The sequence below is a fragment of the Armigeres subalbatus genome, chromosome 3 (assembly GCF_024139115.2).
Source record: "Armigeres subalbatus isolate Guangzhou_Male chromosome 3, GZ_Asu_2, whole genome shotgun sequence".
Lineage (NCBI taxonomy): Eukaryota > Metazoa > Arthropoda > Insecta > Diptera > Culicidae > Armigeres > Armigeres subalbatus.
In genome coordinates, this window is record NC_085141.1 from 225,409,210 (window position 1) to 225,433,553 (window position 24,344).

Below are 24,344 nucleotides of genomic sequence, written 5' to 3' on the forward strand. Positions count from 1 at the left end.
AAGGCTTTTGGCAGGATGATTCCGAGCATATTTGCAGGAGGCTTACTAGTTGCTTCGAAAAAAAAACCCCTCTTGGAAGCAGGCTTCCAAGATTTTTGCCACGAAGCTACTGAGCTTCGGCAAAAGGCCTTCAAGTCACTTAACTGGAAGCATATTATTCAATATTTTGCCTCGATCAGAGAGATTACATTGAAGATTTGTAAAATTTGTTCATTCGACGTTTTGTCCTTTTGATCTTTTGTCTCGCAACCCTTTATACACTGTACTGCTTAGGGTGGATAGGATTCAAAAGTCTTTGATTTACTGATCGCCATGCATATTGATCCTTTATTGGAATTGTAATACATCCGCCATTACCCTTTTTTGCTCCTGGTACCCCCTGGAACCAGCGAAGGTATCCCCAGGGGTACATGTACCCCAGGTTGAGAACCGCTACTCTATGTTATCATCCCAAAATTCACCAGGAAGTGATAAAATCGGGATATTACTGTATTGGCATGCCAGTTTTCAAACATTTGGTTACAAGTTGTTCAGATTGACAAGCTTTAACGAATATATAATAAAGCCTTCAATTACAGAACATCTGTTACAAATAATAATGCCGAAATTCATTTTTTCAATTGTAGTGGAATAAGTATATTCTGTAATTTTATGACAAACCACGCCAATGACCCGCATTAAATAATTGAGCTTGTTTGATTTTGCATGCTTATAAACCTACTTGCATAACATTAAACGATTGAAAAAATATTGTTTGATGATGAATGATTTTAGAAAGCTTCAGCAACAAACTTTATGTTTTTATTTCATTATATTCGTAAGTTCGACCGGGGCTACCCCAAATGGCATAATTCCATTTGGCATAATGCCGTTTGGCATAAGTCCGTTTGGCATAATGCCATTTGGCATAACGAGTTGAATAGCCACGGGCCATTTGGCATAAAGACCATTTGGCATAACGACCGTTTGGCATAATAAAGAAAAATAGTCGTAATGATTTTAGGGCCATTTGGCATAACGACCATTTGGCATAATGACCATTTGGCATAAAAATTAAAAGAATTATAAAAACTTAGACTAATGAAAATTGGCATATGTTCCGTGGTTCGCCGTGCTGCTTCTGATCCTGCTTATGAGTTGCTTCGTAGCTTTGGCATTACAATCACCTTTGTATACAATAGAGCTGAGTAGACCGAATAATGCTTTGGCAGTTTTCACAACATTTTCACGTTTAAAATGTTCGACCGTGTACTTTTCCCATGATCTTTGTTTGCTTGAAAAATTTACAAAGCGCGCCGCAGTATTTTTTGTTTCTACGGCATGTTGTGACCTGTGTTGGAGTGAAAGTGTGTGTGTGACAATTCTTTAAAGTCATATTTCTTTTGCCTTATTTCGGGTAAATGCGTACTTTGAAAGAAAGAGTCATCTACTCTTTTTCTTCATCCCGGGCAAATGCGTACTTTGAAAAAAATGAGTCATCTACTCATTTGCCTAATTTCGGGCAAATGAGTACTTTTGAAGAAGGAGTCATCTTCTTTTTTGCTTCATCCCGGGCAAATGCATACTTTTAAAGAAGGAGTCATCTACCCTTTTGCTTCATCCCGGGCAAATGCATACTTTTAAAGGAGTCATCTACTCTTTTGCATTATTCCGGGCAAATGCGTACTTTTAAAGAAGGAGTCATCTTTTTTGCTTCATTCCGGGCAAATGCGTACTTTTAAAGAAGGAGTCATCTATCCTTTTGCTTCATCCCGGGCAAATGCGTACTTTTAAAGAAGGAGTCATCTACCCTTTGGTTCATCCCGGGCAAATGCGTACTTTTAAAGAAGGAGTCATCTACCCTTTTGCTTCATTCCAGGCAAATGCATACTTTTAAAGAAGGAGTCATCTACTCTTTTGCATTATTCCGGGCAAATGCGTACTTTTAAAGAAGGAGTTATCTTCTTTTTTGCTTTATCCCGGGCAAATGCATACTCGCAATCGTAAACAATGCCTTTTCCTGCAAATTTCTCAACAACTAGGACCGCTCCCAGCTAACAATCACTTGGAACTGGTGGCGCTCCGCGCCTTCTATCAAACAGAAGTGGAAAATATCGCCAAAAGTCTTTAATCTTCCTGAAATCAGCAGAAGAAGTCAATGTTTACGTTTGCGACTTTCGCCCTTATGAAACAACAATGTCGATATATTCCTACGATTAACCTTTTTCGTGCCGAATGCACGTTTTGTCAAACGGCCCGTTGTATTTAATTCATTTTCGAGGATTATGCCAAATGGCCATTATGCCAAACGGTCGTTATGCCAAATGGCCTCGAGGTACCCAACAAATTATGCCAAATGGTCGTTATGCCAAATGGTCTTTATGCCAAATGGCCTTTAGACATTTAAATCGTTATGCCAAATGGCATTATGCCAAACGGCCTTATGCCAAATGGCATTATGCCATATGGGCTTCCCCCAGTTCGACCAATCTGTTTATCTTTCTCGTACAATAAGTGGAAAAGCTTTTTATTCATACAAAAAAAATTAAAAATTGTGTCATATTTCCAAACGATTTTGTCAAGCAAATTGAGGTGATTTTTGAAAGCGAAGAGCATGTATGTTTCATAAGCACGCTAGACAAAATAATAAAGTTGAATATCGAACACTTTTGTAAAGCCCAGACATCCTCGCCTTTCATGAATATGTTTTACTTTGCTCGTAGACAAATGAATCCAACAAATGATCGGAGTATTGGAGTGATTGACAAAACGTTATTTTTTCAAATGAACCGTTCGACGAAAAAAAAAATTTAAAAATGATTGGAATTTTTGTTGAAACTTCGGTATAATGGTATAAATGCATGTAAACCAAAATAAATCGGTGAAGGTAATAATGAAATCTACCCTTTAAAGCACTTTGTGCTACTTCGATCTCTAAAATGTGGCACTCAATATAATTATAATACCTAACAGCAACGAGAAAGACTTCAACAACGCTAGGTGGCTCAAATGTTTTTTTTTATTGTCGAGTCAGCTGATGACCCTCTATTCGGTAGAAAATTGGTTTTTCACTCTGGAATATTGCATCTCACATTTGCATCTCTCCTGTTGACGTTTATTTTCGCACACGCTTAGGTTTGATCAAACATATGAACTATAAAGGTTGCCTTTGAGAAGCTTACCACATCAATTTTTTTGAACAGGTAAAAAATGTCGAAACGTTTGGCCAAAAAACCAGTCATCTGCTTGATCGAAAGTCATTCGGCGGAAATCCATTTGTTCGAATGCTACTTGGCCGAATAACACACTAAGCCGAAATTCATCTAGTCGAATTCTATTTGGCCGAAATGGTTATTAGTTTGAAAATGCTTTGGCCGGAAATGTCATTTGAATGAACTGGTAATTTTGGCGAAAAATTCGTTTGCCCTAACAGATCATTTGGCCGAAAATGCCGTTTGGCCAAAATTGTCAAAAAATTGTCAAAATTTGTCAAAATTACGGGAGATTGTATGGAATTTTCAAGGAAATCATTGATGCGCTGATTTGATATTTCAAGTGGTTCAATCAAAGTTATTTGCCTATTTTTCGGGTATTGAGCCACCTGTCATGGACATTAATTTACAATGTTCTGACAACTCAGATCAAGTAGATCAAGTAGAGGTTGTGTCTGTGTTTCAGAACGTTGTAAATCAATGTCCATGTCGGGTAGTCCAATACCCGAAAAATAGGCAATTGACTTTGATTGAACTGAACTCGAGTTGCGTGATGGAAATGGATTGTGAGTACTTCGACTATGCGTCCGATTTGGGAATCTCGGGCTCATTCAGTAGCCGTTAAGTCGCGAAGGCCGACGGAGGTCCTTCGTAGCTTTGTTGGTAAAAAACACCAATTTAGCGTACTGAGGGACGTGGGTTCGAGTCCCATCGAAGGAAAGTTTTTACCACAAATACATTTTTTTCAAATCAAAATATTCCACATCATTATTCACATCTGAGTTTTCAGAACATTGTAAATTCATGTCCAGGTCCACCCGCAAAAATAGACAATTAACTTTGATTAAACTAATATTAATAAAAATTGATTTTGATATTTTCTTTTTAGCAAACATGTTGCTATTGGTTTGGTATTATAACAACCAAATGAGTAATTTTTGAGCTATTTGAACTTGTGAAAACTTGTGTGTAGCATTCTTAGCGTGTAAGCGAATTTTCTCACTCTCGGACCGATGATGTTGAAGAGCGGCGGCCGATTGGAGTAACGATGAACAAAGAACTTTCCTTCAGCAGTTCCTCGGTAGGTACTATACAAATCATCCAATACTCCATCAGTGCTATATGTAGTATGGACGGAGTTTCATCAACTTATAAGAAATGATTGCTATTTAGTCTGTTGCAGTTTGAAATTAATTGAATTGAATCATATGATACGTTATTATTCTTACCTTTTCCGCTTGACGCATTCCAGCACCTTCAATTTTTCCCAGCCTTCCTCCGTCTTGACCCAAGCCTCGCCGGGTGACCTCCAGTCCTTAGAGATGAATGGCATATCGAAACTGCTTCTGCAATCTGCGTTAATGCTCAGCCTACCGTTCCGTGATTGGGCACAAATTTCGTTGAACAACTGCGACTTTCACAATTTGGTGTTTGTGTCGATTGAGCGAATTGGACAGACCAACCGCACCAGCCCACCGAAAACTGCGAACTCACTCACTATGACTATTTTCTTCAATTGTGATGCGAAAATTGCCACAAACGCTAGAAAAGAAGGTAAAACGAACTATGAGACTAGGGAATGTCTGATTTTCTTGCTTCACTTCGCGCACTCAGATTGCTTCCTGATTGATTTGAATGCCTTTTTCTTCTGACTTTGATTCATTTTGGTTCTTCACGTCTGTGGCTTCGGCAAACCTTGCGCCATGCCAAGCACTCTTCTTTCAGCGGTTTCTCTATGCAAACTGAGGTACGTAATTCCGACCGAAGTGTAAATAGGTGACCCCCGCTTGCAAAAGTACGTACGCTTGCTTGCCCGTTCGCTGGTCCGTGTTGGAATGGAATATAACCAGTTGTTGGCAATAGAACGTTCACTCGAGACACGAGACACGAGAGTAATGATCGATGGATAGGGTTCCTAATACGATGGTGATGGATAAAGGACAAGTTTTTATGCAAATGTTTAAAAATACAGTTGAGTCTTGATTGTTCAGGTATAATGTGAACTATTGTTACGGTCGTGGGGCGCATATAACTCCAGAATGGCGGAAGCAGTACATCAATTACGAGGAAATCCGGAGGGAATTTCTACCAAGCGGATACGCTCAAATACTTCGACTAGAGGCCAGCTTCCGCTTCCAAGGACAGAGTGAATCTTTTGCCAAGTACTACCGGGATATTGCTGCGCTCTTTCGCTTCATATCACCACCAATGACCGAGGAGGAGAAGTTCTTCACCGTGAAGAAAAACATGAACGCTGATTACGCTGCGATAGTCACGGCAGCACGGCCGAGAGATCTGCAAGACATGGTCGAAGTATGCACGAGCTATGACGAAACCAGGATGCTGTTGCACCGACAACGAAGAATTCCAGTCCCACATACCTCCCTGCTAGAACCAAACTTCGCAACGCCCGGAAATTCAGCAAGGACCTTCGTCCAATCGCAACCTCCAAGATATTCAAGAGTGAATGTATTGGAACGCACCGAGAGAAATGAAGACCAATCCACGATGTCATACGCTACAAATTTTGAAGAAGGCGCAGATTACGAAGAAGAAGAGGAATTGCAAACGAAGATGGACCATCTTGTACAGCAAGTTAATGCATTGAAGGGCCAATTCGACCGAAGACCTTCCAAAACATCAGGGGGTTTATCCCAGAACCAGGGGCAATACCTCCCAGCGCGACAGTCAACAGCGTTCAATGCACAAAATCAAATCCAAACGGGCCAGCAACAACGGTGGCGTTCAAGCCAACAATCTAGTGTAAAGCAACAACAGGACGCTGGGCGACAAGAGGAAGATCAGACACACCCCAGTCAATCGGCGCAAGCGACACAGCAACTTCAGGCTCCGCAGCGCCAACAAACATGGATGGCAGAACATCAACAGCCAGCATGGCTGCAGCAAAGACAGTCCCACACAAACCAAAATGGAGTCCAACAAGCTAGGGAGAGCGTTGTTCGTCAAACTATGACCTGTTGGAACTGCGACGAAGAAGGCCATCGCTTCATGGACTGTTCGAAACCGCAAGCGGTGCTATTTTGTTACCGTTGCGGAAGGAAGGGGTACTCTTTGCGAAGCTGCTTCACGTGCCGTACGGACGCGGGAAACCTGCAAGCGGGGAATCAATAGAAGAGGGGAGGGATTCTCCGCTCCGATCAGCACAACCCTCAGAAGACATGGACGCACAACACATAGATACTATAATAATTAATCCCGGAAATGACAACAGGCCTCATGCTATCATCAACGTTTTGGGACGAGAGCTCACGGCATTGCTCGATAGTGGTGCGAATTGTTCATTACTCGGAGGAAATCACACAAAGTTGGTGGAAGAACTCGGTTTGCGTACAGAAGCAGTTACAGGCGGAATAAAGACAGCGGATGGGACGCACCACCCTGTTAGCAGTTACGCGAGGATTCCAATAGCTTACAACAATAAACACGAAACGCTGCCTACTCTGCTTATTCCATCGATTCCAGATTGCATCGTCCTAGGCATGGACTTTTGGAATAAATTCGGAGTTATGCCAATCTGCTGCATGATGCATGGCACGACGAATGAGGAAGAAAACCGATCAACAGAAGAGCCAATGAAGGAACTTTCTGCAGAAGAGCGCAGACTATTGAATGAGGTGGTAGCGCGGTTTCCGACGGCAGGCGATGGCACGCTGGGTAGGACGAACATCTATGAACACCGGATAGACATAGGAAACGCGGTGCCTAGAAAGCAAAAATATTACCCGATGTCACAATACGTGTTGCAGGAAGTGAACCGTGAAATTGATAGAATGATTGCGTTAGACGTAATCGAAGAAGCTGTGTTCTCCCCATGGAACAATCCACTAGTGGCAGTAAAGAAAAAGACGGGACAGTACAGGGTCTGCCTCGATGCTCGACATCTAAACTCAATTATGGTAAACGAAGGATATCCGATTCCGCAAATCTCAGCGATTCTGGGGAACCTGGGAGGCTGTGCATACATTTCCACGATTGACCTGAAAGACGCCTTCTGGCAGCTACCATTACATCCATCATCTAGACCGCTCACGGCGTTTACAGTGCCGTCCAGGGGGCACTTCCAATTCAAAGTGGTTCCGTTTGGGTTGTGCACCGCCAGCCAAGCACTCGCACGAGTAATGACGCACTTATTTGCAGACATGGAACCATTCGTCTTCCACTATCTAGATGACATAGTGATATGCTCTAGGACTTTTGAGGAGCACTTGGAGGTGCTGGATGAAGTAGCCCGTAGATTGCGTACAGCAAAGCTCACGATATCAGCAGACAAGTCAATATTTTGCAGGAGGGAAATCAAGTACCTTGGCTATGTGCTTAACGAGAAAGGTTGGCAAGTAGACCATGATAAAATCAATTGCATCGTACAGTTTCCGGTTCCCGAATCCCGCAAAGATGTTCAACGCTTCATAGGGTTGTGTAATTGGTATCGTCGGTTTATCTCGGATTTCGCGGAAATCGCAACACCGCTCACAGAATTGACGAAAACAAAAATAAGATTCCGCTGGACAGATCAGGCGAACGAGGCGTTTTTAAAATTGAAATCAGCATTAGTCTCGGCCCCGGTGCTAGTCATGCCGGATTACAAGAAACCATTTAGCGTAGCATGCGACGCAAGCGACGTAGCCATCGGAGCGGTGCTCACACAAGAGGTCGACGGGGAAGAACATCCCGTATGTTACTTCTCGCAGAAACTATCTTCGTCAGAGCGGAAGTACTCGGTGACTGAAAGAGAATGCTTGGCAGTGATAAGGGCCATCGAAAAATTCCGGGGATATATCGAAGGAGTGAAGTTTACGGTCTACTGTGACCACGCCGCTTTAAGCTACCTGAAATCATTAAAGAACCCGACAGCTCTAATGAGCCGCTGGTTGCTTCGTTTGAACGCCTTTGATTTTGAGATCAAATACCGTAAAGGGATAATCAATGTAGTACCAGACGCTCTGTCCAGAATCTGCATCAATAGGCATGTAGCAGCATTCACAGTCGACAGCGCGACGGACGTATGGTATAAGCAAATGATGGAGCGGGTGAGCAAGAAACCGGACTGTTTTCCAGAGTTTCGTGTGGTGAACAAGGAGCTGTATAAGAACTGTCGAGGGAAGGATGAAACCGGAGTCGTTATACACCGTTGGCGTAAAGTCATCCCACAGGAACAGCGTAAGGAGATAATGCAACGCTACCATGACACACCAGCGGCGGCGCATATGGGAATTCACAAGACGCTGCAGAAAGTACAATCGCACTTTTACTGGCCGAAGATGCACGAGGACGTTTATCACCACGTACGCAGCTGTGACGCTTGCAAGGCCAGCAAGGCAGCAAACGGGAGGCTGATGCCGCAAATGGGCGCAGCAAAGCCAGCCAAACTACCCTGGGAGCTAGTGTCGATAGACTACGTCGGTCCATTCACACGTTCAAAGCAAGGCAACACATCAATGTTAGTGGTCGTGGACTGGGTGACCAAGTATGTCGTGATCCACCCGATGCGTACAGCAGATTCGACGAAAACTGTAGAGTTCCTCGAGAATGAAGTGTTCCTCAAATTCTCGTATCCGCGCATAATTCTGTCCGACAATGGGAAACAGTTCCAATCGGTGGTCTTTCGCTCTATGCTAGCACGCCATAACATAGAACATATGAAAACAGCGTATTATTGCCCAATGGTCAACAACGCAGAACGTGTCAACCGAGTTTTGATCACATGTATTCGTTCGCTGATCGACGACGACCATCGAAACTGGGATCTACATCTGCAATCCATAGCGGCAGCGATCAACAGCGCAAAACACGATGTCACTGGAGTGAGCCCACATTTGGCGAACTTTGGCCGAGAGTTGGTGCTGCACTCGGAACAATATCAAATACAGGACATGAACACAGAACAAGAGGTTAAGAAAGTTCAAGATAGGCGATTGGCAGGCATACGGAGAATCCAGGAGTTCATTGTGCAGCGAATCAAGGAAAATCACGATAAATCTAAAAACCGGTATGACCTACGGAAGCGAACGGTGATATACAAAGAAGGAGACGTTGTTTGGCGGCGTACATTTGAGCTTTCTTCGAAAGTGGATAACATTAACCAGAAGTTGAAACCTAAATTTACGCCAGCAGTCGTCAGAAAGATCCTGGGAGTAAACCTTTTCGAACTGGAGGATGTCGTCACCGGGAAAAGGGGTCAGTATCATGCCAAGGACATAAAAACGGATTAGATTAGAAAGCTATGTACACAGACTAAATCTGTTGACCAAGAGCGCAAAGCTCAAAAAAAAAAAAATCCGTCGCCAATCGGGACAAATGGCAAACGTCAGGTGTGATGAGCAAAAACTTCGAAAAACTACCTCTCCACCTCGACAAGAGAACAAGCTATGTAAACAATACCCTTGCAGACCACTTTTCACCGAAGGAGGGAAGAAAAAAAAACGCCACGCAGTCAGAATCTTTAAAGTCAATAATATCCCGAGCAAGTAGGAGCAACAAGTGGTAGTCAATCGAGCCAGTGGCGCGCCGCGAGCCGTTCGCGATACGGGAGAAATCGCACCCTGCAGCACTGGAAACGGGGCGCAGGGAATTCTTCAGAGAAGTCAACAATATCCGTAGCAAGTAGGAGAATCAGGCGGTAGCCAACGCTTCCATCGCGCCAGGAGGTGTACGTGCCGCACGCCGTTCGCGATACGGGAGAAATCGCACCCTGTGGCACTGGAAACGGGGCGCAGGGAACTCTTCAGAGCACCAGATGTTTTCCTTGGTAGGAGGAACGGAGACCCGGAGATCGGCGACCAAAAATCGTGGCGACGCGGAGTTGAAGTTTACGGCCACTACTAGGCGCAGTGGGATATCATTTGGACAGTTCTGGGAGTGTGATGAAGGAGACAGAAGGAAGGCTAGGGAGACTTCCACACGATCGCAAGCTATGGGCAGCACCAGCCACTAAACAAACCCGGAAGAAAAACACGCAAGGCGGAAGCAAACATTGCGAGCCTGGATTGGTGTCAAGCAAACGTACGACAGTAGCAAGCAGTGTCCAGAGTTAACTTAAAATCCAAAAAATCCATCCACATCAGTTGTCTTTAGGGGGTCGTCATGAAAATCATCCCCTAAAAGTAACGCGACCCGGGGCGCGGTAAAGCTCCATACTTGGGCTCATGACGATTCTAGGGGAGGAAATGCCTCTTGACCCTAGGCCAGACGACACGATATAACCAACCAAACTGTCCTAAGCAAATTTATGTTTTATGTTTAATCCATTAGTTTAGTCAACAACTAAGTAGGATTAAGTTGAATGTCTGCCACGGCGGCGGGAAAGTCAAGAGAAATGGGATCAAGAATCAGGTCAGAGACAATTTTGCCAAAAATCAGTTGGTAGGCGGTCAAATTTGCCAGAAATAGCTGGTATAATTATTTTTAGATTTGTGGATTTGTGTTTGGTGCGTCGGAAAAAAGGTATAGCCTTAGATTGCTAGAGCTCGACTCTAGAGTTTTCGTGACTGGATCCGTCTCTGACCGACTTCTGAAGGGAAGTTGTTAAGAGTTTTTCATGAGTCTCTTATTCATCGACTCATGAAAAACTCTGCCGCTTTGGTAATGCTGTGTTACGTTTAGTTTATTTGAATGTGGAAACATATAACTTGCCAGTATGCAGTCTCATTTAACACAATTAATGAACATAAAAGTGAAACCAAAATACGCACTGACCGGTGAACTATAGTTTGAACACCCCTGCTGTACATCTTACTGCACTCCTCCGCCGGCCAGCCACAGATATTTCATCGTTTCGCCAGAGTGCGACTTGCATATGCAATACAAACACACGAGCTCGCACAGCATTCGCGACTACGAAGGTAAATTCTTCACGCACAGTCTGACAATTCCTTATGGGATTTTACTGTGGAGGGACAAGAAGGGGTGATTGGCGGCCATGTTTCACGCACAGTCTGTCAGATAGCAATGAGATTTTGCCATAGGAGTGAGTAGAGGCATTACTTTCGTATTCGCGAATAGCGCTCGCCGAAAGTATATAAGCAATATACGAGAAACCGTCTATCACTGGGACGGCAACGAGACAAACACACATTCGTGAGAGTCAATTGCGTTGTTGCCATATTCAGCCGCCGTCGTCGTCCAAGAGAGCGCGTTTCCTGTTGAGCCGGCAGATCGAGCTGAGCACCATTACAACCAAGATCGATTGCGTGTGAGTAGAAGCGTATGAAGAGCGAGGAAATCAGTTCGCTGTAGGCCTCGCAAGGAAAGGTACGCTCGTGCGTCCCTGTATCGCCAGAAAGCGATTGTGCAATAAATTCAGCGGAGCAAATAACAAGAATTGCAGCTGCACAAAGTCACAATCGAGTCGTGTAAAAGTGCCGGGTGTCTCGGTAGACGGTACCGTGACAACGATCGTGCGGCCAAGCTAAGACGTCTGGTTGAGCAGGTGAGCTTCAAGCATAGTGTCCGCGACTAGGGACTAATTGTCGGCCATTTTGTTCCAGGGAACACTACGATTGGAGCGTGGCTTAAAGCGAACGGCAAAGAAGGTCATAAATTGTTACGCAAAATAGTCTGAACGTTGGACACGGGGCCCACAGGTGAGCAAACACAACCGATTGACGTATTAGCCGTTCTAAGCACCCACCTTTCAAACTCAGGCCATTCAGCCCGTCGTCGGAGAAAGCACCCACACACGAGGCTTTGGCAATAGTCTCCATTTTAAAAGCCAGGAGACGGTTCAGCTAGGTCACCGACACTGAGTGAGAACGACATTCGCGCCGGAAGGTCCCAAACAGGTGAGCGGTTCAATGAGGATTTTGACCATGTTCCACTACAATCGCGTCTATTCAAACACAGCACTCGTGGTGACGATTAGTGGTGTAGCCGGTACACGACGGCGAGACTCAAGGGCGCGTACGGAATCAAGAACGGTATACCCTACGGAACAAGCCAGTTGGAATTACTGCACCGTCAGCAAGGAAAAGGAGCCCCTCTCAAGGGTAAGCCAGTCGTGATTAGGACGGCGAATAGCCAACTAATGCACAACCGCCTGCAGGGCTTTATTTGCAGATTTCGGATTCGTGCTTCGGGTCGGAGGCAAGGCCTAGGTACGGACAACGACGAAGCGACGGCGACCGGACGCACATCTGGTTCCACACCGGAACCGTGTAGCTATCAGCGAGTGAACATTAGGCGAGTGGCTCAAATCGACAGCAGCATAACGGGTTTGGCTGGCTGTGTGAGCTCACGGCTTCTCGTCGTCTGCTTGGACGTGAACGCATCGGTGGCTGAGAAGAGAACATGCAGCCCATTCATGCGACATTGGACCGGCGACAATCGTGAGTCTGTGCGAATAGATTAAGCTAAAATCGAAGAGAGTAGGAGATGTAGGGATGCAGAGTAGGAAACGATGGAAGGGTTTCCCAATATAATGTGTTAAACTATGAGATTTGTGTTTTTATTTGGTTGGTGCCCTTAGCCCTCAGTGTTCGTGAGTGATTCACCTAGGTAGCTTCTTCGCCTTGCTCTACCATAACGGGAAACTCATAACACTATTCCCATTTCCATCTCACTAACAAATTCATCTCGAAATAAAGAAATAAAGCATTTCTTTATTTCCAGATGAATTTCCTTTTTTCCGAAAGTATGAATATTTGTATTTGTATTTAAAATAATCCATCTGACAAATTAGTCTTAATAAATAAAAACATATTTGGACACTACATTCTTCTTTTGATTCGATTTGCAAAACTTCTGGTTGGTTCATTAAACTCGAATAGTTCTTCCACAGCTGTGAATGCACGAATACATGCTCAGTTAGCAACCGCTTCTCGTGCGCGATAGCCGTGTTTTCGGATAGCTCGCTACGTTCTTACAGTTTATAGCATTTTTTTGTGAATCCTGTCGCAAAACATTTTTTGCATTCATCGCAAAATGTCTTCGAACAGGCGAAACACGCTAGTCGTCGATTTCAGTGTTCTCCCGACACGACCTACGCTGGAACAAGTGAAGTAAGTTATCGACGTCGATTTTAAGCTCAACATGGCGGATGTTAGAAATATACAATTACACAACTTGCGAAACTGTGTGCTCATCGAATTGAACGATGCAGGGTTGGTATTGCGGCTGCAAAAAGAGCACCATCTGCGATACACATTCCGATGCCAGGGTGTAAAGTATTATATCCCTATATATGTAGAATGCTCCACTACCACCGTGGGGCTACATGACCTGCCACCATGTATGTCTAATACAACCATGAATGTTGGGTCATGGAGCAGTATGGAAAAGTAATTTCCATGCAAAACGAAGTTTGGAAGAATTTCTTTCCTGGGGTACCGAACGGTGTCAGAGTGATACGGGTGAGGATGGAAGTCCAAATACCATCGCGTATGGTGATAGACGGGGGCAGCAGGGACTATGTCCAAGGGCTTGACGATCCCTCCCCAGGCCATCTGCGAGTTGTGGCGCCTGCCTAGGATGTGGTGGGGTTTGACAGTGGGCCCTGTTAAACCTCTATAAAAAGCTGCATGAATCCGCAAGTAGGCTCCGCCAAAGCGACCGTGTGCCGCTCAAAGCGCACAGGACACGACGGCCCTCCGACGAGACAGGAGGTTTGCGCAGGCCCAATAAGCCGCCTTTAAAATCAACCATTACGAACAACATAGAAGATAATACGACTCGATACAATCGGCAACGACCTAGGCGACGAATAAAGGATCACGATTGGAAGCTTGGAACATGGAACTGCAAGTCGCTAGGCTTCGCAGGTTGCGACAGGATAATCTACGATGAATTACATCCCCGCAACTTCGATGTCGTAGCGCTGCAGGAAATCTGCTGGACAGGACAGAAAGTGTGGAAAAGCGGGCATCGAGCGGCTACCTTCTACCAAAGCTGTGGCATCACCAACGAGCTGGGAACCGGCTTCATAGTGCTGGGAAAGATGCGCCAACGCGTGATTGGGTGGCAGCCAATCAACGCAAGGATGTGCAAGCTGAGGATAAAAGGTCGTTTCTTCAACTATAGCATCATCAACGTGCACTGCCCACACGAAGGGAGATCCGACGATGAGAAAGAAGCGTTCTATGCGCAGCTGGAGCAGACATACGATGGATGCCCACTGCGGGACGTCAAAATCGTCATCGGTGACATGAACGCTCAGGTAGGAAGGGAGGAAATGTATAGACCGGTCATCTGACCGGATAGTCTGCATACCGTATCGAACGACAACGGCCAACGATGCATAAACTTTGCAGCCTCCCGCGGAATGGTAGTCCGAAGCACTTTCTTCCCCCGTAAGAATATCCACAAGGCCACATGGAAATCACCTAATCAAGTAACGGAAAACCAAATCGACCACGTTCTAATCGACGGTAAATTCTTCTCCGACATCATGAACGTCCGCACTTACCGAAGTGCGAATCTAGAATCCGACCACTACCTCGTTGCAGTATGTCTGAGCTCAAAACTCCCGACGGTGTACATCTCGCGTCGAAGTCGAACGCCGCGGCTTAACATTGGGCGGCTACAAGACGGTAGACTAGCCCTAGACTACGCGCAGCAGCTGGAAGTGGCACTCCCAACGGAAGAGCAGCTAGGCGCATAGTCTCTTGAAGATGGCTGGAAAGATATTCGATCCGCTATTGGAAGCACCGTAACCGCTGCACTAGGCACGGTACCCCCGGATCAGAGAAACGACTGGTATGACGGCGAATGTGAGCAGTTAATTGAGGAGGAGAATGCAGCATGGACGGGATTGCTGCAACACCGCATGAGGGCGAACGAGGCACGATACAAACGGGCGCGGAATAGACGAAAATCTATTTTTCGGAGGAAAAAGCGCCAGCAGGAAGATCGACACCGTGAAGAGACGGAGCTACTGTACCGCGCTTATAACGCACGAAAGTTCTATGAGAAGTTAAACCATTTAGAGTAGAGTGGGGCAAGAGTACGCACTTAGTTTTCAATCGATCATGTGGCCCTTATGAAGCAAGCTTCTGCATATCAAATCAGTGTCGATGATTCATATACTCTTCTTTTATGTTACCCAGTGGAAAAAATATTGAAATTATTGAGATTCGTTTTAGTGGAACCCTTATTGCAAGACAAGTGAAAAACGCACTCTTACCCCACCGGTGGGGTAAAAGTGCGCATCGGGTGGGGTAAGAGTACGCATTTATCCAATCATGTGCTTTAAGTATATATTAACACAAATAAGAGTTAATAACATTTAATTGATGTTTAATGAGCATATATTAGGGAATGTTTAAAGATTACGTAACTCTTAAAGGGAGAGGGGGTCCTAAAAATGTGCACTTCCATACGAAAAACCATTGTTTTTTATTTATACAAAAAACTACAGTGGTAAAAATGTATATCAGGTTTCGCGTGGCGTATACAAAGGCATTTTCCTTAAAGAAAGTCCACCAATCACGTAACGTAAAGTTTGGCTATTTCATCAACCCTCCCCCCTATTTTACACTATTTGTATGCATCCTCTAAAAATTATATGGATCGTCACACATCTCTCAACCCCTCCCAGCTAAACGTTGCGTAATTTATGAATGTTTCTTTTGATTAAATGAAATTATCATTTAGATGAAATTGTGTTTTCGTACTATGTTTAGGTGTACATCAAGTCCTAATACAATTTCATTATTTCGCTTCAGTGCTTTGTTCGCTAAGTCCTTTCTAACACCGAATTACTTCAACTTATCCTAAAAACTTGTGATAATTTCAAATTCTCTCCCTTTTTTCTTAGTTGTGAATCTTTACGCTTTGAAAGAAGTCTTATTTCGGCCGGAGATAACGGTTTGACATCATTACTTGAAGATTCATATGCGTACTCTTGCCCCACTGGTTCCTGCGTACTTTTACCCCACATTCCTAAAAAATATTCAAGTAATGGTTTTGACTTCTTGGAAAACCAACCGGATTGGTGTTCTGTACCATAAAGTACTCTATACAATAGGTTATCGAAATGGTATAATGTTCACCTGATTGAACGTATATATGGTAATGAAATACTAGTTGCGGAAATCCAATTATTTTTAGCAAAATGACCAAAAAGTTATCTAACTCCATATCTCCCTTGTTGTTTATTCAAATCGTTTACAATTACACGTGATAATAGTTGGCCAGAATACCTGTCAAACTGATGCAGTGCTGCTAGTTTATCTTTTTTTATTACTTCAAAAAATCGAAAACGTACTCTTACCCCACGCGCACTCTTGCCCCACTCTACTCTACGTAAGGGCCACGTGACACAGCCCGATATGTGTAAGGACATACACGGGAATCTTCTTACGAACGAGCGTGAGGTGATCCAAAAGTGGCGGCAGCACTACGAAGAGCACCTGAATGACGATGTGGCAGTCAACGGTGATGGTATGGTAATCAGGGTGACCACTCTTGCCGACAAAATAAATTCCCGGGTTTTTCCCGGTTTTCCCGGTAGGTTTTCCAAAAATTTCCCGGAAAAACCTGATAACGTTTTGAGCATTTTAGTCCATGTTACGTAAAAAATGTATTTTATTTGAACGAAGAGAATAGTTTCTTGGTATGCATATACAATGTTCAGCATCTTTTGTAATTATCGATTAAGTATCGATTAAGTTATTTTATAATAAGCATTGCGCTCTAACATTCTAACAGACTGCTGCAAAAGACTGCTGCTTCGTCAAAAAAGCTTTTTGAGATATTGATTGTGGTCTAGAACCTATGTGGCTAGCTCTGAGGTAGCCTTTATCCATCTCTGGCCATGCTCTATGAAAATAATGAAAACCGCACATGTAGGAAAAAATATAAAAATATTTCAACATGGTTTATTGATGAGTCATTTATCCATTTTTATCTAAATAATTTTCATATGCCTAATTGCCTCTGCCTTCTCGCATTGATAGTCAAACAGTACCAACAGCCTGTTTGCTCTACCAGTATTTTGATGTAAAAAGGCAAGATAGGACTTCATTTTCAACCAACCTTGAGCTTGAGCTTTTTGAGCTTTATTGACTGACCATGACTGATCATGATCAGATCAGCTATTCTTGCACAGAGAACAACAGATGTTTTGCTAGGGAAGGGGAGGAATTGATGTTGCATTCACTGGCCCACTGCAAACCGAATATACCTCTGCAATTGCCACTAGTTCATGCGGAATTTTATAGATTTTTTTGGGTGAGGTTGGCGGGCAGAGGTTCGTCTTGGTTCACGAGTTGCCAGTGTGGTAGGAGAAAGCTATTGATGGAATTCTAATTGGATATAGGAAGCTAGCATTCCGATCATTTTCAATTCTAGCAGTTACTGCTAAAATAGTCAATTTGAAGATGTAGGATAGAAATGGAAACGGTATGGAAGTCCATTTCCTGTTCTAGCGATTGTATAAAAGTGCTAGTGTGTTGTCCAAGATTGGTAATTGCAAAAAAAGGAAAATAATCGTGGTAAGTAGTCAAGTGTAAAATGTCCCTGCCAGGGTTGCCATATTTAAATCTGTATTTTTTCTTCAGTAAATCTTCATATCTGTATCTCAAGTCAAAAAATCTGTATTCAAAATCTGTATCCATCTAAACCCAATTAAAATGGTTTTTGAACAAACTTTATTTTGAAAAATATGTAAATTTGATAATTTGTGAATAAAATCTGTCGAGAATCCGGCCTTAACTATTGTAGCCACTTTAGTGGACCAACCACTAAGGGGGAAACGCAATGGAGTGCGGCAACGGAACGGCAACGGCACGATGCGGCAGCTGTCACTTTTGAATACACGGCAGTATATGGAACGGCACGCAATGGTGCGGAACGGCAGATGCGGAATGTACTAAAACCGCACAGTTTTTGAATTTTTTTAAAAAATGCGGCAGCGGTATTGCGGAAAGGTTTGTTTACTTTTAGCATGAAGTGATTTTATTCAAATTTGTATTATTTTCAGTCGCAGAGAACTGCAGAGAAAGCAAAAAGAAAGCATAATTAGGATCACTTGATTAAACTGGGTTGCTGAAAACGAATAAAATTATTTATGGAAATCGAGAAAACTTCGAAGAAACATCAATGAATAATGATTATATTATTAATCATAAAATCGTCGTTCTACTTGTCTTTGTCCAACAAGTAAATCCAATTTCAAGAGAACATCCACTGTTCATCCAAATTAAATCCCTAGAATTTTGAAGTAAAATTTCTTGAATTTCCAAGGGAAAATCGACTGAATTTTCAAAGCACAATTCCAAGAATTTGAAAGGGAAATTCATCTGAATTTCCAGAATAAAAATAAACATTGAGGTCCCAGATCCCTTGTATTTCCGAGAAAAATTCCATGTAAAATTTTCTCTAAATTTACCATGAAAATTAACTTGAGTTTTGTTAGATAATTATTCTGAATTTGCAAGGGAATTCCACTCGTTTTTAATGAAAAGTTCATATGAAATTCCAAACAAAATACCAAGAGAATTCCTCTCAAATATCAAGAGAAAACCTCCTGAAACTCCGAAGGAAATTCCTCTGAATGGAAATGAAAATCCAAAATTTAAAAAAATAATAACGAAAAAAAAAGTTTCTAATAAATTAGGTAGTTCCACTAAGAATTCCCACTTCCTTCGAGAGCTCCTCCAGGAATTCCTTCGGAAATTCCTACAAAAATTCCTTCGAAAGTTCCCCCAGGAATTCCTTCGGAAGTTCCTCCAGGAATTCTTTCGGAAGTTCCTCCAGGAATTCCTTCGGAAGTTCCTCCAGAAATTCCTTCTGAAGTTCCTCCAGGAATTCCTTCGGAAATTCCTCCAGGAATTCCTTCGGAAGTTACTGCAGAAATTCCTCCGGAAGTTCCTCCGAAAGTTCCTCCAGAAATTCCTCCGGAAGTTCCTCCAGGAATTCCTCCGGGAGTTCCTCCAGAAATTCCTCCGGAAGTTCCTCCAGGAATTCCTCCGGAAGTTTTTCCAAGAATTCCTTCGGAATGTTCCTCCAGGAATTCCTCCGGAAGTTCCTCCAGAAATTCCTTCTGAAGTTCCTCCAGGAATTCCTTCGGAAGTTCCTCCAGGAATTCTTATGGAAGTTCCTCCAGGAATTCCTCCGGAAGTTCCTGCAGAAATTCCTCCGGAAGTTCCTCCAGAAATTCCTCCGGAAGTTCCTCCAGAAATTCCTCCGGAAGTTCCTCTAGAAATTCCTCCGGAAGTTCCTCCAGGAATTCCTCCGGAAGTTCCTCCAGGAATTCCTCCGGAAGTTCCTCCAGGAATTCCTCCGGAAGTTCCTCCAGGAATTCCTCCGGAAGTTCCTCCAGAAATTCCTCCGGAAGTTCCTCCAGGAATTCCTCCGGAAGTTTTTCCAAGAATTCCTCCGGAAGTTCCTCCAGGAATTCCTACGGAAGTTCCTCCAAGAATTCCTCCGAATGTTCCTCCAGAAATTCCTCCGGAAGTTCCTCCAGGAATTCCTCCGGAAGTTCCTCCAGGAATTCACGAATTACTCCGGAAGTTCCTCCAGGAATTCATCCGGCAGTTTCTCAAGGATTTCCCCCGAAAGTTCCTTCTGAAGTTCCTCCAGGAATTCTTCTCGATGCCCTCCGGAAGTCTCCAGTAATTCCAAGGAGAACTTCCGTTTCAAAGAATTCCTGGAGGAACTTCCGTAGGAATTCCTGGAGGAACTTCCGTAGGAATTCCTGGAGGAACTTCCGTAGGAATTCCTGGAGGAACTTCCGTAGGAATTCCTGGAGGAACTTCCGTAGGAATTCCTGGACGAACTTCCGGAGGAATTCCTGGAGGAACTTCCGTAGGAATTCCTGGAGGAACTTCCGGAGGAATTCCTGGAGGAACTTCCGGAGGAATTCCTGGAGGAACTTCCGGAGGAATTCCTGGAGGAACTTCCGGAGGAATTCCTGGAGGAACTTCCTTCGAAAGTTCCTCCAAGAGTTCCTGGAGGAAATTCAGGAGGAATTACGGGAGGAACTTCAGGGGGAATCCCGGGAGGTCCTTCCAGGGGAAATCCTGGAGGTACTGGTACTTCTAGAGGAATTCCCGGAGTAACTTCCGGGGGAATTCCTGGAGGAACTCTATTAGGAATTTCTTGAGGAACTTTTGGAGGAATTTCCTGAAGAACTTTTGGAGGAATTTCCTGAAGAACTCTTAGAGGAACATTCAGAGGAACTCTTGGGGGAACTTTCGAAGGAACTCTTGGAGAAACTTACGAAGGAACTTTCGAAGGAACTTTCGAAGGAACTCTTGGAGAAACTTACGAAGGAACTTTCGAAGGAACTCTCGGAGAAACTCACGAAGGAACTTTCGAAGGAACTCTTGGAGAAACTTACGTAGGAACTTCCGAATGAATTTTCACAGGAACTTCTGAAGGAACTTCTTAAGGAAATCCTGAAGGAACTTCTGAAGAAATTACTGGAGCAGCTTCAGAAAAAATTACTAGAGGAATTTTCGAAGGAATGTCCGATGGAATTACTGGAGGAACTTCCGAAGGAATCTTGAGGAGCTTGCGGAGGAATTAGTGGAGAATCATTGGGAGGAATTGTTAGAGGAACTTACGGAGGATCTTTTGGAGGAACTTTCGAAGGAACTCTTGGAAGAACTTACGGAACTTCCGAAGGAATTTTTGCAGGAACTTCCGGAGAAATTCCTGAATGAATATCCGGATGAACTGCTGAAGGAACTTCCGGAGGAACTCCTGGAGGAACTTCCGGAAGAACTTCTGTAGGAACTCTTGGAGGAATTTCCGAAGGAATTACTGGAGAAACTTTCGAAAGAATCTTGAGGAACATCCGGTGGAATTCCTGGAGGAATTCTTGGAGGAGCTTCTTGCATTCTAAAGGAATTCGCGAAAGAACTTCTTAAGGAACTCCTGGAGGATTTTCCGAAGGAATTACTGAAGAAACTTCCGAAGAAATCTTGAAGAACAACTAGAGGAATTCCTGGAGGAGCTTCCGGAGAAATTTATGGAGGAACTTCCAGAGGAAGTTTTGGTAGAACTTATGGAGGAATTTCTGGAGGAGCTTCCGCAGGAATTCCTGGAACAATGTCTGGAGCCACTTTCGAAGAAACTTCCGAAAGCAGCGCTGGAGGAACCCCGAAGGAATTTGTGAAGGAACTTTCGAAGGAATTGCTGAAGAAACTTTCAAATTATTCCTGGAGTACCTTTCTGTAGAATATGGAGGACCTTCCGGAGTACTTTAATTAGTGTTTTTTTTTCACCACAATTAAGTACAACAAAACGGAGCTTCCTGAGAACTTTTTGGAGGATTTTCCGGAATTCCTAGGCAAACTTCCTGGGGAATTCTTAAAGGAACTTCCGAAGAAATTTCTGGAGAATCTTCATGTGGGAACTTCCGAAGAAATTTCTGGAGAATCTTCATGTAGGAACTTCCGAAGGAATTCCTGAAGGATTCAAAACAGCAAAAACTTCCAAAACAATTTCTTGACGAACTTCCGGTGCAATTCCTGAAGGAACTTTTGAAGGGATTTGTGGTGGATCTTCTGGAGAAATTGGTGATGGAGCTTCCTGGAATTATGTACAACACTTCTGAGCCTCTGCATTTCCTGTAGGAACTTCCGGCGGTTCAAGACATCAAAAAATAGTATTCCTACTGTTCTGATCAAGGCTCTGATGTATTTAAAGCAGTCACTGAATCAACTAGAATTAATTAAAAAGTTTATTTAAATAATTGAAATTAAATCCTCTCTAGAAATAATCAAAATCATCTTTTAAAAAAATAAGAATTTCTTCAAAACGTGAAACGTCATATGAAATCTGTCCGGCAAATCCGCATGCATTGCGTTTTGCAACTGCGGCAATGATGCGGATTTTTTTAGTACAAACCGTCGACAAACCGCTTGCCGTTGCCGTTCCGTTGCCGCACTCCATTGCGTTTCCCCCTTTAGTCAAACTAAACCTACTGAGCAGAACTACTGTTTCTGGATATGTGAATAAAGGCTAGATCTGATTCTCTTTTATTATTGCTTGAGCTTTTTCTGAGACCACTTTATTCAAATATAGTCTGAACATTTTACGGACCACCATCGGGGGTGACAATGGGTCTGCGGGTGACAATGGGGTCATCGATATCACCGGCATTCTGGAGGTCGTAGAGCAAAATCGTTCAGGTACATTTAATATATTCTACAAGCATTATATGTAGTTGAAACAGTGACCCATTCTCACCCCCGACGACGGGAGCATAATCTGGTTTCATTCATCGTTGATTTTCATAAACTGGTAATAAAACCTGCCAGAGCCAATATATTCTGTCTTTTCAAATTGAGATTTTGCTAATATGATAATGGTCTGTAATAAGATCAGTTTGGCGAGAAATTTAATTTTATAAACCTCAAATATTAATGAAAACATGTATTTACTGATAGCAAATTATTCATATAATTTTTATTATAATACAGTACTGAAACTGTACTCTTCAAGAAATCTGTAAAACCTGTAATTTTGCTAAAAATCTGTATATCTGTATATACAGATTCTTGGTCATCGCTGTACCCCAAAAATCTGTAAAATACAGAATAATCTGTATATGTGGCAACCCTGGTCCCTGCTCCCACGAACCTTACGAACGCAGCCAACACTACACTGTCCCACGAAAGGACGACAGTGATACCGCTACTCACCACCAGGGACGCCTAGAAAGACATCGAATGGGCGGCCATGGGGGTGGCGAATTGGGTGGTCAGCATGTGGCGGAATTCATGGGCGACAACGGGTCAACGGTCAGAGGCTTGGGGTCAACGGTCACAAGAACGACAAATCATTAGTCTGGTGATTGTCGAAAGGAAAGGTTGAATTGAGAGGCTGAAAAAGTTATTAAGCTAGCAGAGAAAAGTTATAGAAGTTGGAAAATTGAAGAAGTTGGTAGAAGAGAAAGTTAAAAGGAGTTAGTGTAAAAGACTGGATATCTAGGACCTCGCGGTTTTTGTTTTAAAAACCCCCTTGTGGTTTCCCATAAACGCCATTCTGGGAAAGCCGTTACACAACCCGATACCTGCTTTAGTGATGTGTGTCGACCGAGTGCTCCAAAAACCCAGGATTTTCCAGCACGTATACGGACTGCTGAGGCCTCGAGTCCGTTATCATACTCGAGGAGCGCACGACAAAGACAGAGGGTCCACAAGAAGTAACATATACTTTTGGAATATAAATTTAATATAAATTTGAAAAAAAGGGTGCTTGGTGGCCTTGTATCACTGCTTCTGCCTCATAAGCAGGAGATTAAGGGTTTGATCCCTGGCCCTTTCCAATTTCCTATTAGATAATTTCGTTAATCATATAATTCAATCTCTTTGCAAATCAAATTCTCATTGCTAGCAAGTATGATAAATAGATTGGTATTCATTTGTACCCGCATACGAATGCTATATACGGTCGCTATGCTCGTGCATGCCTCATACAAGTAAGAATGTGTGAGGTTGATGGGCGGGTAGCGATTGTGTGGTAGACGTGTGCGTGGTATTAGAATCAAATAGCATTCAAATTCTAATTGTAAAAAATGAATCCCATTAGAATTCACTTTAATACTTTCTCATTACTCTAGTACTTCTAATTCTCATTCATATATTCCTATCCCATAGATCGCATCACTTACCAAAGTGAATCCGGATAATATATCCCTTCATACTAACACAATATCCTATCCTAAGACTATCGTGGAGATGCAGAGGTATACTCGGTCTCTAGTAGCAACGAGAGCTGAACTAATAATCCTTCCTTCCCTTGATGACCGTAAGGACGTGGCCGGCGCCGTAATTGACTTAGTAAAATGCATTGAATTTCCGAAATTTGCACATTGGTTCCCTGTGCAATTTTCGCAAGTTCTAATCAATCCCGGAGTAGCAACTATGAATTGTACGGTTATCCTGCTCATGCTCATAAATTTAATATAAATTTGAAAGAATGTAAATTTGAAGAAATTCCCGATAACATGTTCAAATTCCCGGGTTTTTCCCGGCTTTCTCCCGGTGATTTCAAATTCCCGTATTTTTCCCGGTTTTCCCGGATTCCCGGGTGAGTGGCCACCCTGGGTAATGAACCTGGGAACACGCGCGGAGGACATACGACTTCCGGCTTCGAATCTCCAGGAAATCCAGGGGGAGATCGGTCGGCTGAAAACCAATAAAGCCCCTGGAGTTGACCAACTGCCAGGAGAGCTGGTGGTGAGGTACT

At 43.4% G+C, this 24,344-nt stretch overlaps 1 protein-coding gene and 1 long non-coding RNA gene across 4 annotated transcripts in view; one reads left to right on the forward strand and one right to left on the reverse strand.

Annotated features, from left to right (window-relative positions):
* The window catches only part of LOC134220399 (F-box only protein 25), a 42,070-nt gene that overhangs the window by 16,522 nt on the left and 1,204 nt on the right, over positions 1-24,344 (reverse strand). Inside the window, exons 1-2 of one of the 3 annotated variants that reach the window (XM_062699456.1) lie at positions 4,995-5,075; positions 4,421-4,733 (exon numbers count right to left, since the gene is read on the reverse strand). In XM_062699456.1, the coding sequence (XP_062555440.1) occupies positions 4,421-4,524 (104 nt within the window). In that variant the 5' untranslated portion in view covers positions 4,525-4,733; positions 4,995-5,075. The other 2 variants (XM_062699455.1, XM_062699454.1) reach the window with 2 other exon arrangements.
* Positions 11,364-12,631, forward strand: LOC134226153 (uncharacterized). The gene is made up of 5 exons (XR_009983409.1): positions 11,364-11,637; positions 11,696-11,791; positions 11,852-11,989; positions 12,051-12,193; positions 12,250-12,631. It is a non-coding gene; the product is annotated as an uncharacterized LOC134226153 (long non-coding RNA).